Here is a 13,347-nt window from a genome sequence, read left to right as displayed (position 1 = left end):
TATGCTCATTTGTACCACATGGTGGCGCCTGTGAGTCAGTGTAGAATCCAGTCTGCCCTGAGCTGTGCCTTTAGGGTGCATCCATCCTTTATGTACAGTCTAGACTGCAGGTGCTTTTTTTATCCACAGAAAATTCAAAGCGAGGACGTGCTGTACCTGTCGGACTGCACGAGTCTGTGGGTCTTCCTGTGGTCCGTGATTTCCTCCAGCATTTCCGTGAAACCTTTTCCTCTCCTCAACCAGCCGTGACGCCACACTGCCAACAGCGTGTCATCAAAATACACTGTACAGACAAACAAGAGTCAGTGCTGAGCCTTCAGCGTCTCCAAAATTCACCATAACCAGGGTCTCACTCCTTCCTCTCACCTATAGATTCAACATCTTGAGAGAAGATGGTCTCAGAGTGCTGCGTTCTGCCGCTCTTAAACTCCCCATCAAGACCAACTATTTGTACCGACCCTGTGGAGGAGAGAGGGGCAGTGTTTGTGTTAGAATATCTTTGTGGAAATATGAAGGTAGACAGCATTATGGTGCTCAAATCATAACGAGGAGTTAAAATAGTCCTTAGGCAACATAATAAATATCTGGAGCTGTTTTCAGGTTAGTCAGACTGAAAGTAACTCAGAAAGGCTCAAAATTTCTTTGTATCTGAGCTTTTAAGACAAATAAATTATCAGTATGTCAGAATCAACACGGCACCATAACATCATTATAGCAGTGCTCTCCTTAAGAGAGCGGACAGGTTAATATGAAAGACAACCACTCAAAACTGGCTCCAAAGGCGAATTATCTGCCATGTTGGTCGCTTTAACAAAATGAACAAGTTGCAATCCAGCTGTGTCAGTTTGCACAGATGGGAGCATCTTTATTCAACGTGCTGTATCTGGTTATAATCCCATTTGAAATGAAGGTTGCAGAGAGCCCTCGTCATTCTGTATCTGATTTACAACAGATTTGTGATTTTGTTTGATTTGATTGATGCTGCTTTATTACAGTTATATATTCCATATTACAGATGTGATTTAAATGCCAACCTGATCCCATTCAATCACAAACCAATCACAGACTGTTTGCTGGTTATTTGCCCTTTCATTGGCATCTTGATGCACCAAAGTCACTTTGAATACAGGGAGTAGTCACAGTGATGGCACCCGACCCAAGTAAACATTTCAAACCCGACAAGATTACACGTGCACTACACACAGGGACAGTAACTTTGATCGTGCTGGTTTAATAAACACCCACATGGCAGCAGTCAGAACTGTAAGAATGAAGTTTTAAAGTGTGGAGTTCAAATTCAACAAACGCAGGCCTCTTTCTGAAGACAACAACGTTTAGTGTGATACTTACTTTCCAAGAGGACGAGCAGCGAGTTATTGTCCAGCTGGTTTACTTGGACTACTTCTGGACATGGTCTCTCTGTAAGAGCAAACACCGCGACCATTAACAACAACAACAACAACAACAACAACAACAGCACGACTTCATGATAAACACTGATGTGTTTCTGATAACGAGCCGTCAGCTTACCCAGACCCGTGTTGGTGAACCAGGACGTGTTGGAGTTGAGGTTAATGTATTCTACATAGACCGGATGGCTGGGGCTGGAGCCTCGAGAAACACCGATACACACCATCGGGTACTCCTGCTGGGGCACCACCACCATCTCAAACACCCGCAGAGGGCTGGGCAGAGGGAAGTCGAAATGCTACAAGCATGAAAGAGAAAAAAAAAATCAGGAGTTTAACGTCTGTTCGCTTCTCGGCTGAAGGAGCGGCTAACAAAGCAGATCGTTACGGTGTTTTGTTCGAGGACTTATAACCTGCAGGCTTTCAGCCACACAGAAGGAGTAACCGAGGACACCTGAGTCTGTTCTCCAAACCATAACAATTTTATGGTTAGAGGCCTCAGCTCTAACTCATAAATTTAATGGAGACAATAAAAAAAGCTTTGTGTGACCGCCGGCAGTCATTTTATAAGCTGCTGTCAATGTTAACAGCCCACTAAAAAAATAAAATCAAAACAGAAACACGTTTAATAAAAGCAGCATGACTGTGGCACCCTTTCAGGTACATCTCAGATCATCACATAATCTTTCTTGTGTTTTTGTCGTGTCAATAGATTTCGGCGTTAACGGGTTTTCCCATCTCAGCAGGTTTACAGTTTATTCACTGCAGGTTCGGGGAATTTATGTGGCTGAAACCTACTTTTCTGTGGCACTGCTTGAATTATTTCATACTAAAATGCTTCTTTACATCCTGTGCATGTTACACTAACTGAACATAACTGGAGACAATAAATAAATCAAATAAAACCAACTAGAAGCTACATCAGGAGGTGTTTAAGGGTCCTAATGCTTACAATTTGTGCATCAAGCATTAAAATTTCAGCACCAATAGCATCTATGCATGATGGGGAAAAAAGTATAATGCAGTAGCAGGCTTGTTTAACTTTGTGCTGGATGCCAACGCTGTAAAAGTCAAGTTTCTGTCACTGATTTTGCTCTTCTGAGAAGTGAAAACAGAAAGGACAGGATGCTTTCCTTAGTAATTCACATTTGACACACGTACCTTAATCAGCATGAACTTGTGCATGGGCTCGTACCACTGCAGCAGCACCACACTGGACTCCAAAGCACAGCACAGGAAGGCACAGCCTCGCTGCATGTTCCCTGCTGCGAGAGGCAGAAACAAGCAACAGATCAGCCGGTTTTCACTCAGAACTGATCACCATAAACATGCACAGGAATCTGCATCCTTTATTTTTATTATTAATATTTTAAACCTCGTCAAACAGTTAAGATGACACATTACAGGGAAAACACGTTTTAATCTCATGCACTGGTCAGTTTTAGGATTATGGTCAACAACAACACTCATGTAGACGCCCAAAGTACACCAAGACGATACCCACACCGTTACACTTCCACCCTGAAATGTTTATACAAGACAAGATGGATCCACGCTTTCACGTCTGTAACACCAAGTCCGATTATTTTAGCAAAAAACAAAACTTATCAGGTCACGCAACATGTCCTGTGTGAATTTTAGCCTCAGTTTCCTGTTCTTAGCTGACAGGATTAGCAACGGTGTGGTCTTCTGCTGCTTCAGAGATGCTCTCCTGCATGCCCTGACTGTCACAAGTATGATCATTCTCCTCTGATCTCTGGCATCATGTGGCATTTTCTCCCATTGAACTGCTGCCAACATATCTTCTGTTGTTTTGGACTGCACTCTGTGAACTTTAGAGATGGCTGCGTGGGAAAATCCCAGCAGATCGGCAGTTTCTGAAACACTCAGACCAATCTGTCTGTCACCAGCAACCACACTGCCTTTAAAGTCACTTAAACCACCTTTCTTCCCCCTTGTGACGCTCAGTTTGAACTTCAGCTGGTTTTCTTGACCATGTCTACATGCCTCAATGCAATGAATTGTGACTGAATAGATAGTTTTATGAATCAGAAGCTGAACAGGCCTACCTAACACAGTGACCGAAGAGTTCAGATTAGCATTTCTAATGAGATAACAGCTCATTTCCAAACTGAAAATGTTAAAAAACTTAGTAAAACTAAACTAAAGTAATCACCTGCAGAGGTTTGATGTAAAGAATTCTACTGAAAAGAGCTTTAAAAGAAGTTTTAAGACTAAAATCTTCACATCAGCAGCATTTTCCAGTTTTACATTTAGACAGACTTTAAGAAAACCTATCACGATTTCTCTAATTTAATAATTTAGCTGCTGTAGTTTCATGTTTTACACTCTTCCCCTGTGGTGTTTCCCCTTTAGGGGATGTAGAGAAGTGAAATAGAAACTCTGACACAAAGCCAAGTATCGAACTACGCCTGAACAGAATCTGTTCTCACCGACTGAGCAGGTCCTGCAGCCTTTGGTGTCGGGTATTTTAGACGTCACCGCACATTTTCTAAACACAAAAATGCAGAAAATCAGCGTTTAAATGGGACGAGCGGATCTTTCAATCACGACTGAAAATGAACTGCAGAGAAACTTAGTGTGGTTGTTACCTAGGCAACAGTCTGTGAGTCGGTAAGGCGCTCATCCTCTGGTCTTTGCGCGCCTGTTCGTGCAGCTCCTTCAGCATGTGGGAGTGAAGCTGCGACGATTTACCTGCAAACGCAAAATCAGACACAGTTCACGAACTGATCTGCAAACTGTTTACAGACTCCGACATCACCAGACCTGAGATCAAATCCACTAAATGCACAAAGTCACAGCAATGCTCACTTATTTGTCTGGTAACTTTTACCAACAATCACATTAAATGTTTACATGAGACATCAAAGGGACAAAGCATCAGGTAAAAGTGTCAAATTAAAAAAATAAAGAGATAAAATTGAGTCTGACAAGACAGTCGGTGAAGAAAAAAGAATAAAAAATCTTATTTTAATTCAGATTTTAACAGTTTTAGACTGGACATGTTTAAGTAAACAGACCAAAGCAGTTCTAATAACACTGAACAAAGAGGCAAAGAGAGAAGGTAAAAACAATTAATGAAAACATTCAGAGGTTTTAATGTAATCAAAGGTCCTTTGACCCATTTAATTAAAGCGTGTTCGCGGGTCTACCAGCAGCTTCCTAATGTGTTCTTTAAAGTGGACCCATTACACCTTTTCCTTATTTTCTGACACGTATGCTGTTACAATATCAGATATTCATGTTAAACATGGCTGACATCTCAAATACTTTTCAAAATGTGATGAAAACAAATGTTTGCTTTGTTTTTCTCAAGTTTAACAACCACTGGGTGAACAGTTAGCAAGTGTTTGCAGACAGGTTGGCATCTTCCATGCAAACTGCAGGTGACAGCAGCAAGCTGTTACCAACTAAGGATGTTTGGGTGTAGCACTCTAGCAACTGCCAGCACGCTCCAGCCACCACTGGCCAAGCAGTGGAGGAATATGCATTTTTTCCTAGTGACTGGTAATCCCCAGAGTCGTTACAAACTGGTCTCTAGGCCTGTGTGACTGAAGCATAAAGCCTTGACTGTACTCTGTTGTGCACACATACAGCTGGAGACCCACAGCTGAGGAGTCATTCATCCTCATCTTTTAGATCCCATTCCTACAAGACTCCTCAAAGAAGTCCTGCCATTAATTAATGCTTCAATCTTAAATATGATAACTTAATCTATTAATCAGCTATGTACGCAGGCCTTCAAGCTGGTGGTAGTTAAAACGTTACTTAAAAAGCATCTCTAGACCCAGCTCTCTTAGGTAATCACAGGCCAATCACAAACCTTCCTTTTATCTCAAAATTATTGAAAGAGTAGTTGTAAAACTGCTAACAGATTGAATTGGTTTATTTTAAGAGTTCACAGTGATTAGAGCACGCTGTAGGCATTACAGTTACTGTGCTGCAGTGGTTTGTATCATCTCTATCTAATAGACTAAATTATGGAGTTCCACAGGGTTCAGTGCTAGGACCAGTTCTTTTTACATTATACATGCTTCCTTTAGGCAGCATCATTAGAAGGCATAGCATACATTTTCACTGCTATGCAGATGACACCCACCTCTATCTGTCCATGAAGCCAGATAACACACACCAATTAGTTAAACTGCAGGAATGTCTTAAAGACATAAAGACCTGGATGGCCGCTAACTTTCTGCTTCTTAATTCAGATCAAACTGAGGTTATTGTACTCGGCCCTGAAAATCTTAGAAATGAGCAATGAGGTCCACAGCAACAAGTGTGAGTCTTACTACAGACAACCAGCTAAATGAGGATCTGCTTTACCTGATACAGACATGAGGACGTTGTTACTGGTGTACACCCAGGTACACTTCCCAGGATACAACTGGAAGAGAAAGAAGAACCATTCATTCATTCATTTATTTATGTAATAGCTTGTCAGCTTTTTTATATTCAGGCCACTTACGGAAAAGCCTTTTTCATAAAGTGTGATTCGTTTAACTCAATGCAGAAGGAAGGAACTAACTGAAATACCACATTAATGAGGATAATAATGGTAACACGCGCACACACAGGATGCAGTGATTTAAACAAGGTTCTACTTTTTGCCCATTCAGCAATATTTGTCCTTCTTTAGTCACAGACACTGTATCTGAATACTTTGAAGGCTGGGAGTTTATAATTAATGTTCACAACAAGAGAACTTAAACTGAAAATTCAAAGCCAGAAAGCAAAAGCGCAAAGAATAAAGTTATTAAGAATCTATATGGAGCTTGTTTGGGAAGGAAAGCTTTTAAAACCTTTTACTATCTTTGCACTGATTCACCACACACTGATTACCAGGGAACTGGCTGGTACATTTTATACCTGTTAATCTCCTGCACTGGTCAGGTATGCAGCACAAGTTACGGTGGGGAATTACCCGAGTAAGAAGGGAACCACTATAGATAAAACCTCATAAAAACCTCATAAAGCCCTGAGGTTAACCTGCTGAGCCCCAAAGCCTGCCCTGTAGCGCAGGCCTCTGCATGACTACTCAAGGAGGACAGTCAGGCTGAAACGACAATAGCAACTAAACCAAACCCAACAGTCTCTTTTAGGGTCACTTGAGTCTTTTTGCCTTTTTTGAAAACTTTGTTAAAGTAGATAAATGGCTTACCAGCTCCATCGTGGCCTCAGAGCCGTTGAGGTTCAGGGTGTAGATCCCTTCCTCTGCCCCCAGGATCAGATGCTGGTCTGAGGGAGGGACAGCAAGCACAGGCAGGTCAGACAGAAGTTTAAGGTGGCAAAGTGGAGAATTTTCTGAGCTTGTCTTTCTGTCATACAACCTTTAGAGGTGGGGTTCTCCCAGGTCGTGGAGCAGTTTATTTTAAGAGGACAGCCGTGAAAGATCTTTTTAAAGTAGACCTGCAGAAAGAGAGAGAGAGGGAGGGAAAGGCATTCAATTATTCACGCTGTCCTCTCTGCAGTAGACATGATTTCAAACCACTGAAAGAATCTTACAAAACAAACACCTACAACACGCCCACTGAATGGTTACTCCTTCAGCGTTAAAGGTCGAAGAGGTTTTAAGACCACAGGATCACAGAGGAGTGACATTTAGAGAAGGAAAGCAAAAGCAGCTGTGGAATAAGACCCAAACGTACCACGAAGTCTGAGTTTTACTTCACCTTTAAATGTTATTACTCTATGTAGAAGCCTTAAACATTTCATCTCTAAAGTAAACTATAGTTTATGTGGACTTTACATGGATGTGATGACATGTTACTTGCACACATTTTGAACAGTTTTATTTTCCATGCTTGCTATTTGTTTCATGTATTATTTTTTATTAAATTCTTTTAACAGGGCATATTTTGCTTATTTGTATTTTATTCTTGGGCTTTCTCTAGAGTCGCTTTGCATGATTCACAGCTCAAAATAACCCTTATTTAGCATATCCTGGTGGTTTTGATGCAGCCTTTTAGGCCCAGGAGTTCTGCACCGTTTTGAAATGAAAATCGATGCTGATTTCAAAAAAATATTCAGGCTTGCTGAGTGACCTCCTGCTTTCTGCCTCTCCTTTTCTTACTTTGCCTTAAACTGTGAGGAATAAACAATAAAAGGCAAAGAACCGAAAGGGCTGGGTGGGGCGCTGCACACATCACTGCATTCTCACATTATGGTGTCCCAAGTGTGCCTAACCATTCAAGCCACAAGGAGGTGGCATCCCCTTCAGCTGAAGAGTTCCTGTGTCTTTATTCGGATTTCTGATTGGCTGCATTTAGTTAAACAGAAGACTCGAATACCTTTTGTGTGTCTCTGATGTCATACAGAGCAGGACCAGCGAGAACTATCTGAAACCTGAGCGTTTGCCTCACAGGGACATACTTGCAAGTAAGCCAAACTCATTTTTCACAACTTTGGCCATATTTAATAGAAGCATCTGCCAAAGTAACACGTATGTATATATGACAGGAACTAAGGACAAACATAAAAGGTCCCCTTTGATTTTTAACACTCGTCTATAAAATTGCAAGATTAAAATTCCACCGTTGAATTTATGCTGTTCATCGCTTCGCTTGAAACATAAACTTAAAACATCAAAAATCTGAGACGCTCAGCAAAGAGCTGATGTGCAGGGAGGAGAAACTCACAGGAGGTTTCTTCAGGACGGGGCTGGCACACTCAGGATGATCCTGCAAACAGAAAGAAAAATATGATGATGATGACGATAACTGTGGCAGGATGCAGTCGCACTGTGAGGCAGCAGAGAAGATGTGGATAACTGGGAATAGGGAAATGGGAAGATGTGCGGCTCAGTTTCCTCCACGACTGTCAGAAAAATCATCTTCTGCCAGGCTGTCACTGAACTTTATCTCTGCTTCCTCAGAAAGGGTCGTTTGTTCTGATCTGGACATTATTTCTGTGTTCTGGACACAGTTATTCTAAGAAGTGGACGGGGACAATGTTACACTGTTTGAAAGCGCAAAAGAAATGTCATCTTCCCCTCGCCTTACCTTTGTTGTTGGCTGCCGTCTGCGTATGCCTTTAGGGGGAAGTTCAGGAGGAAGGAGGTCAGGTGGGGGCTCATTAAACTGGAGAGGTAAGGATGCAGGGTCTGGAACACACACACACACACACACACACACACACACACACACACACACACACACACAGAATAATAAGAAAATGGACTGATAATTTGCACGTCATATAAAATATGCTTCGATATTAACATCTTGCTGCCACAGCTCAGTTGGCTGAGCAGGTGACTTGTGCAGAAACACTGCAGCACATTTGACGCTCACCTGAGTGTCGTGTAGTTCGTGGTTGTGGTGTGGGCCGGACGTGCGTCCCGCTGGACGTCCTTATGAGCGGGGTGGGGGCGCACAGAGAGGTCAGCTTTCTTGTTCGATCGTCTTCTGCCGCCATGCTTTCCTCTGAGCTGGTTCGTTGTTTGGGCTGCACAAAAGAAAAAAAAAATCAGGCACAAAAGACTTTTGGTAAAATGACTGATGAGCGTTTTCTGCAGTTTTCATCTTTGAATCATAATATTTTAAAGGGAGATCTCTTATGTCAGCTTCCATGTCTATATTCTTTGGCTATATAAAAGTAGCTTTGCATGATCAAAATAATCCTTATTTATCTGACACTTGGTGCAGCATCAGTTCAGCCTCTGTCAGAAACAAGCTGCTTTAGGCCCTCCCCCCTTTAAGATAACTTTCTTTTGATTGGCTGCCGCTCGCAAACAGATGATTTGAAGGGTAGGTGGTTGGAGTCTGTGCCCAATATGATCATGTCAAGGACATTCTGTGACATCAAACAGAGCCAAGAATAGAAAAAACTGTCTGAAACAGAATGTTTAAAGCAGCCTGTTATTTGTAAAAGAAACTCTGGCCATGTTTAATATGAACATCCATGCCTGTAACAATGTGTTTAGACAGAAAAAGGACAAGTATAATAGATCCACTTCAAGATATCACTCTGCGTTTAGACAAAGACACAGAAAAGCCAGAGAGCGCCTCAGAGCAAGTTCAACAGGCCGTTAAATAACTTACAACTGTGCTAGAGATCCAAAGAGAACCGAGAACTGAGTCGTGAAACAAAACTCTGACTGCATACATCTCCACACAGCGCTGTCTATCTGTCAGGCTTTTAAATTTCCTCCTAAGATAAAATTTACAAAATAAAAACTATGTAATGGGTTTAATTTTGAAAAGATAAAAGGCTGATATTAATAATCAGCATTTCGACTGATTTATTCTAACATGTAAGAATAAATAAACAAAATAACTCTTTAGCAGAAATCGCATGTTAAATAAACAACGAACAGCAAGCCTTAATAATCACCTTTGGAGGAAGAGGAGGCGGCGTTTCATCAGGCGGCATTATGAACCTGTCGGCAGAGAGAGTGTCGGTTCAGTCTGCTGCGTTAATGATGGGAATAAACTTCACATTAATATGCGTGTGTTTACTGGGCTTACCCAGGAGGCTGTATCGTCGGGCTGAGGACAGACAAACAGACAGTGTCAATGCAAATTCACTGAAATCACTGATTACTGCATACAGAGACAAACACGGCTTTTTGGTCCACCTCCGCTGAAATATGGTTGTTTTTGAGATATACAGAAGTACGTACTGAGATTATTGGTGCTAATTGGTTAAAGTGAGAGAAGACAACCACAGCAAACTTGTGAAAGTCCTGCAACCTACACTGGGTGACGAACGGCCGAAAGTCAAATTTTTCCCACATGACCTGGAGGAAGATACGACTGTTTGTACCGGCCGTCACACAGACAATAATCTGTCCACTGAAGTCCATCTGTCTCTACCTCAGAGGACTAATGTAAAAAGCTCTTTGCAGTCTTCTCTGCAGTGGAAACGCAGACAAACAACAGTCTGTTCTTTCTCACTTAGGAAACTGTGTGATGTCTCTTACATGTCCACATCATCATAGTCGTCGTCTGATTCTGAGTCCTGGTCCCTGCAACAGGAAAAGGGCAGACAGGTGCAACATTTGAATAACATACTGGCTTTAATGTGACTGTGGGACTGATGTGCGATCTGCATACCCTGGTGGGCTCTTGCTGCTGTCACTCGATCCCATCGATGGCCTTAACTGTGAAAACAAAAAGCAGACCCAAAACCAGATTAGAAAGTGTGCAAATGTCCAGATGTACAAAAACCAGGAGCTAAAATGGGAAACATGTTCAGTTCACTGGGATGAGTACAGATTATATGATCAACATTCTGCCTCTTCTCCAGGTGTAAATGATCAGTTCTCCTTGTAACTGAAAGATCTTTATATAAATACATATAAAGTATGTTTTTAACAATGTACATATGGATGTAGAACTTGTATGCATGCATATTCAGCACATATAATGCACGTGTGCCCTCTAATATAAACTCACAGTTACAGTCGGTGAGTCGGTCTTCGTGGGCCTCTGAGTGTAGATCTGATTCACTGGGAAAAAACAAAAAACAAGAAACTTAAACATCATGAAGCAACAGGACTGAGACAGAGGATCAGTGAAACACTCTGTGGCCACAGCTAACAAGGCAAAGGCCAAGAAAATTAAACTATGAGAAGCACAGACATTCACACGTCGGCCAAAGATGTGTTTCAGGGTCTGTGGGAACTTTTTATCAGAGGTCCAACTTAGAGGAGGTTAAGTTTTGATCCAAATCTGCATGATGACATTTTTGGAAGGATTCTTGACTCTTTTGAGATTTGTGGAAAATGGACATGTGGTGTCATATCTTCATAAAGACACAGAATGATAAGAACAGGAAGAATCCAGGCATCTCATGTTGATATTCTCAGGGAAATTTAAACTTAATCTGGATCCAGAGACACAGTAAATGCAGTGTGGGGGGAATTTTCAGCCTTGGTGGAGGTGCTGAGTCTTGGACTGCTCTTGCTTTTCTATGCACAGTATAACGTACCCAGCAATGCACTTCTTGTGAGTTGTAAATGTGCACATGTTTCTTTGTTTACCAAAGAGGAAATGATACCTGGAAGGGAATACTTGGGAACATAAAATATTTCAAAGTGAAATATATTTGTTTTCTTACAGCTTATGTCAGAGTTGGTTCTTCCCGCTCTGTTGTGTTTGTTGATGGACTGGATTCTCCTTAACGATCCAGGAACAATCACCTTAAATCACAGCAAAACATACGATTAACCCCAAAACATCCGAGGCTGGGACCGCCACACAGACAGAGAGCTTCATCAGTCTGACCTCCATCTCTTCATCGTCTGTGACCAGGCAGCTCTTCAGTTTCTCAGGGTGTCGGTACTTCTCCAGCAGGTCCAGGGTCAGCTCCTGGTTCAGGCACTGATGGGTCAGAAAGGTGTGCTGCAGAGAGCAGAGAGACAGACATCAGGACAAGCTAGCAGAAAAAGTGAGAAAGCAGGCGATTCCTCATGGTTTGAAACCTGCACCAGGTCTAACCGCGTATGACACAGGAAGTAATCATGGTTGTGTGATGGAAAAATCAAGAGGGAGGGGCTCATTTGCATGTGTAAAGGGTGTAAAGCTAGTGTGTTGTGGCATCTTCCACAACACATTGTATGTTTTGAGACTTTTTAAGGCGCCGTAGACATCGTGTGATCAGCCTGATGCAGAAATAACACAAAACGAACCCAAAGACAATCACGCGAGAGTGAGCGCTACTGACTGTGAGCATCTTGGTGGCGCTCGGTCTCTTCTTGGGGTTCCTCACCAGCATGGCCTTCACAAAGTTATAAAAATTGGATGACCTGAAGACGGGAGACATGTGCAAGGTCAAGAAAATACAACACTGTTATCTGACGGGCAGAGCCTCCGTTATGTTAATATATTGTTTAAGCATACAACGATTCAAGGCTGCACCTGATGATGACGAACTGATTACATATAATACATGTTTCAGTAGTGCTGCAGGCTTTTAGTTACCATTTTGACTTGTCCTTCAGTTTAGGAGGCTGGTAGCCGCTCTTGGACATGAGAAACAGCACTCTACAGGAGGAAACAGAGCACAGCATTAAAACACACAGAATGACTTATGGTGTGTTTGTTTGAGTCAGCTGAGGGTGTGTGAGTAACCAGGTACATGTGGGTGGTGGAAACACTCGATGTTTTCTATGAATGTCAGCATGCGCATGCAGCACGCTCGGCTGTGTGTCCACATGCACGCCGATGTACCGAGGGGAAACATTTGAGGTGAGTGTCACGTGCACACATGTTTCCAGACATCTTGAGAAAGACCTGCAGAGCATTTTTATTGCACACGCACACGCACGCGTGTGATTGCAACAAGATAACAGCTCAATGCGTGAAATCCTCGGTGCGTCTTTTATGGAATATTTTTCCTCCTGCAGTCAGTCGATACGCTCTGACTGCAGGTAAGCGGTGAGCTCTGTGAGAAACCTGTAAGATGTGACTGATACGACTGCGTGATGATACGACTACAAACCCACGATGATGAGATGTGAACCGGTCTAGTGATTCGACTCGATGACTTCACATCTCTCACTCGCCTTAACAAAAAAAAAAAGCACCATGCCTTTATCTTTAACACCAGCGACTTCCTTTCAACTTGGACTTTTTCAGCTTCCTCTGCTTTGCAGGAACCTGCAGCAGAGATGCAGACAGCCTCCTCTTCTTCTTTTTTTTTTAAGCCTGCAACAATATTGCTTCTGGTGAAGTTCTCACCGATTAAATTGTTCTCTGAAAACTGTTTCTTACCCACAATGGCAAGAGATATTTGGCCTTAATTTTTAGGAACAATGAGAAACATGCGAAGGCGTCTGTGATCCGTCTGTTTCAAAACGTGACATTAAACATACGCTGAGTCTTTTACTGCGGTGTTGGACTGTTTGTGTGAGCTCTACTGAGTTTGAGGTTATATACCCATTTCAATTATTTATTTTTACCAGTGAAACCAATAT

The 13,347-nt window shown here is 42.2% G+C and overlaps 1 protein-coding gene across 5 annotated transcripts in view; it reads right to left on the bottom strand.

The window, feature by feature from the left end:
- The window catches only part of map4k1 (mitogen-activated protein kinase kinase kinase kinase 1), a 54,655-nt gene that overhangs the window by 1,020 nt on the left and 40,288 nt on the right, over positions 1-13,347 (bottom strand). For all 5 annotated transcript variants that reach the window (XM_026192796.1, XM_026192793.1, XM_026192795.1 and 2 more), the window contains 22 exons: positions 12,353-12,415; positions 12,096-12,177; positions 11,657-11,773; positions 11,490-11,571; positions 10,826-10,878; positions 10,484-10,530; positions 10,351-10,395; positions 9,896-9,916; positions 9,762-9,807; positions 8,720-8,873; positions 8,429-8,529; positions 8,066-8,107; positions 6,758-6,836; positions 6,589-6,665; positions 5,754-5,814; positions 4,022-4,124; positions 3,863-3,921; positions 2,571-2,674; positions 1,531-1,708; positions 1,351-1,419; positions 367-459; positions 157-283 (listed from right to left, as the gene is read on the bottom strand). In XM_026192796.1, coding sequence (XP_026048581.1) covers positions 157-283; positions 367-459; positions 1,351-1,419; positions 1,531-1,708; positions 2,571-2,674; positions 3,863-3,921; positions 4,022-4,124; positions 5,754-5,814; positions 6,589-6,665; positions 6,758-6,836; positions 8,066-8,107; positions 8,429-8,529; positions 8,720-8,873; positions 9,762-9,807; positions 9,896-9,916; positions 10,351-10,395; positions 10,484-10,530; positions 10,826-10,878; positions 11,490-11,571; positions 11,657-11,773; positions 12,096-12,177; positions 12,353-12,415 — 1,803 coding nt within the window. The remainder of the gene's footprint in view (positions 1-156; positions 284-366; positions 460-1,350; positions 1,420-1,530; positions 1,709-2,570; positions 2,675-3,862; positions 3,922-4,021; positions 4,125-5,753; positions 5,815-6,588; positions 6,666-6,757; positions 6,837-8,065; positions 8,108-8,428; positions 8,530-8,719; positions 8,874-9,761; positions 9,808-9,895; positions 9,917-10,350; positions 10,396-10,483; positions 10,531-10,825; positions 10,879-11,489; positions 11,572-11,656; positions 11,774-12,095; positions 12,178-12,352; positions 12,416-13,347) is intronic.

This window comes from Astatotilapia calliptera, chromosome 14 (genome assembly GCF_900246225.1).
Source record: "Astatotilapia calliptera chromosome 14, fAstCal1.2, whole genome shotgun sequence".
Taxonomy (NCBI): Eukaryota; Metazoa; Chordata; class Actinopteri; order Cichliformes; family Cichlidae; genus Astatotilapia; species Astatotilapia calliptera.
This window is presented reverse-complemented; position numbering and strand designations above follow the sequence as displayed.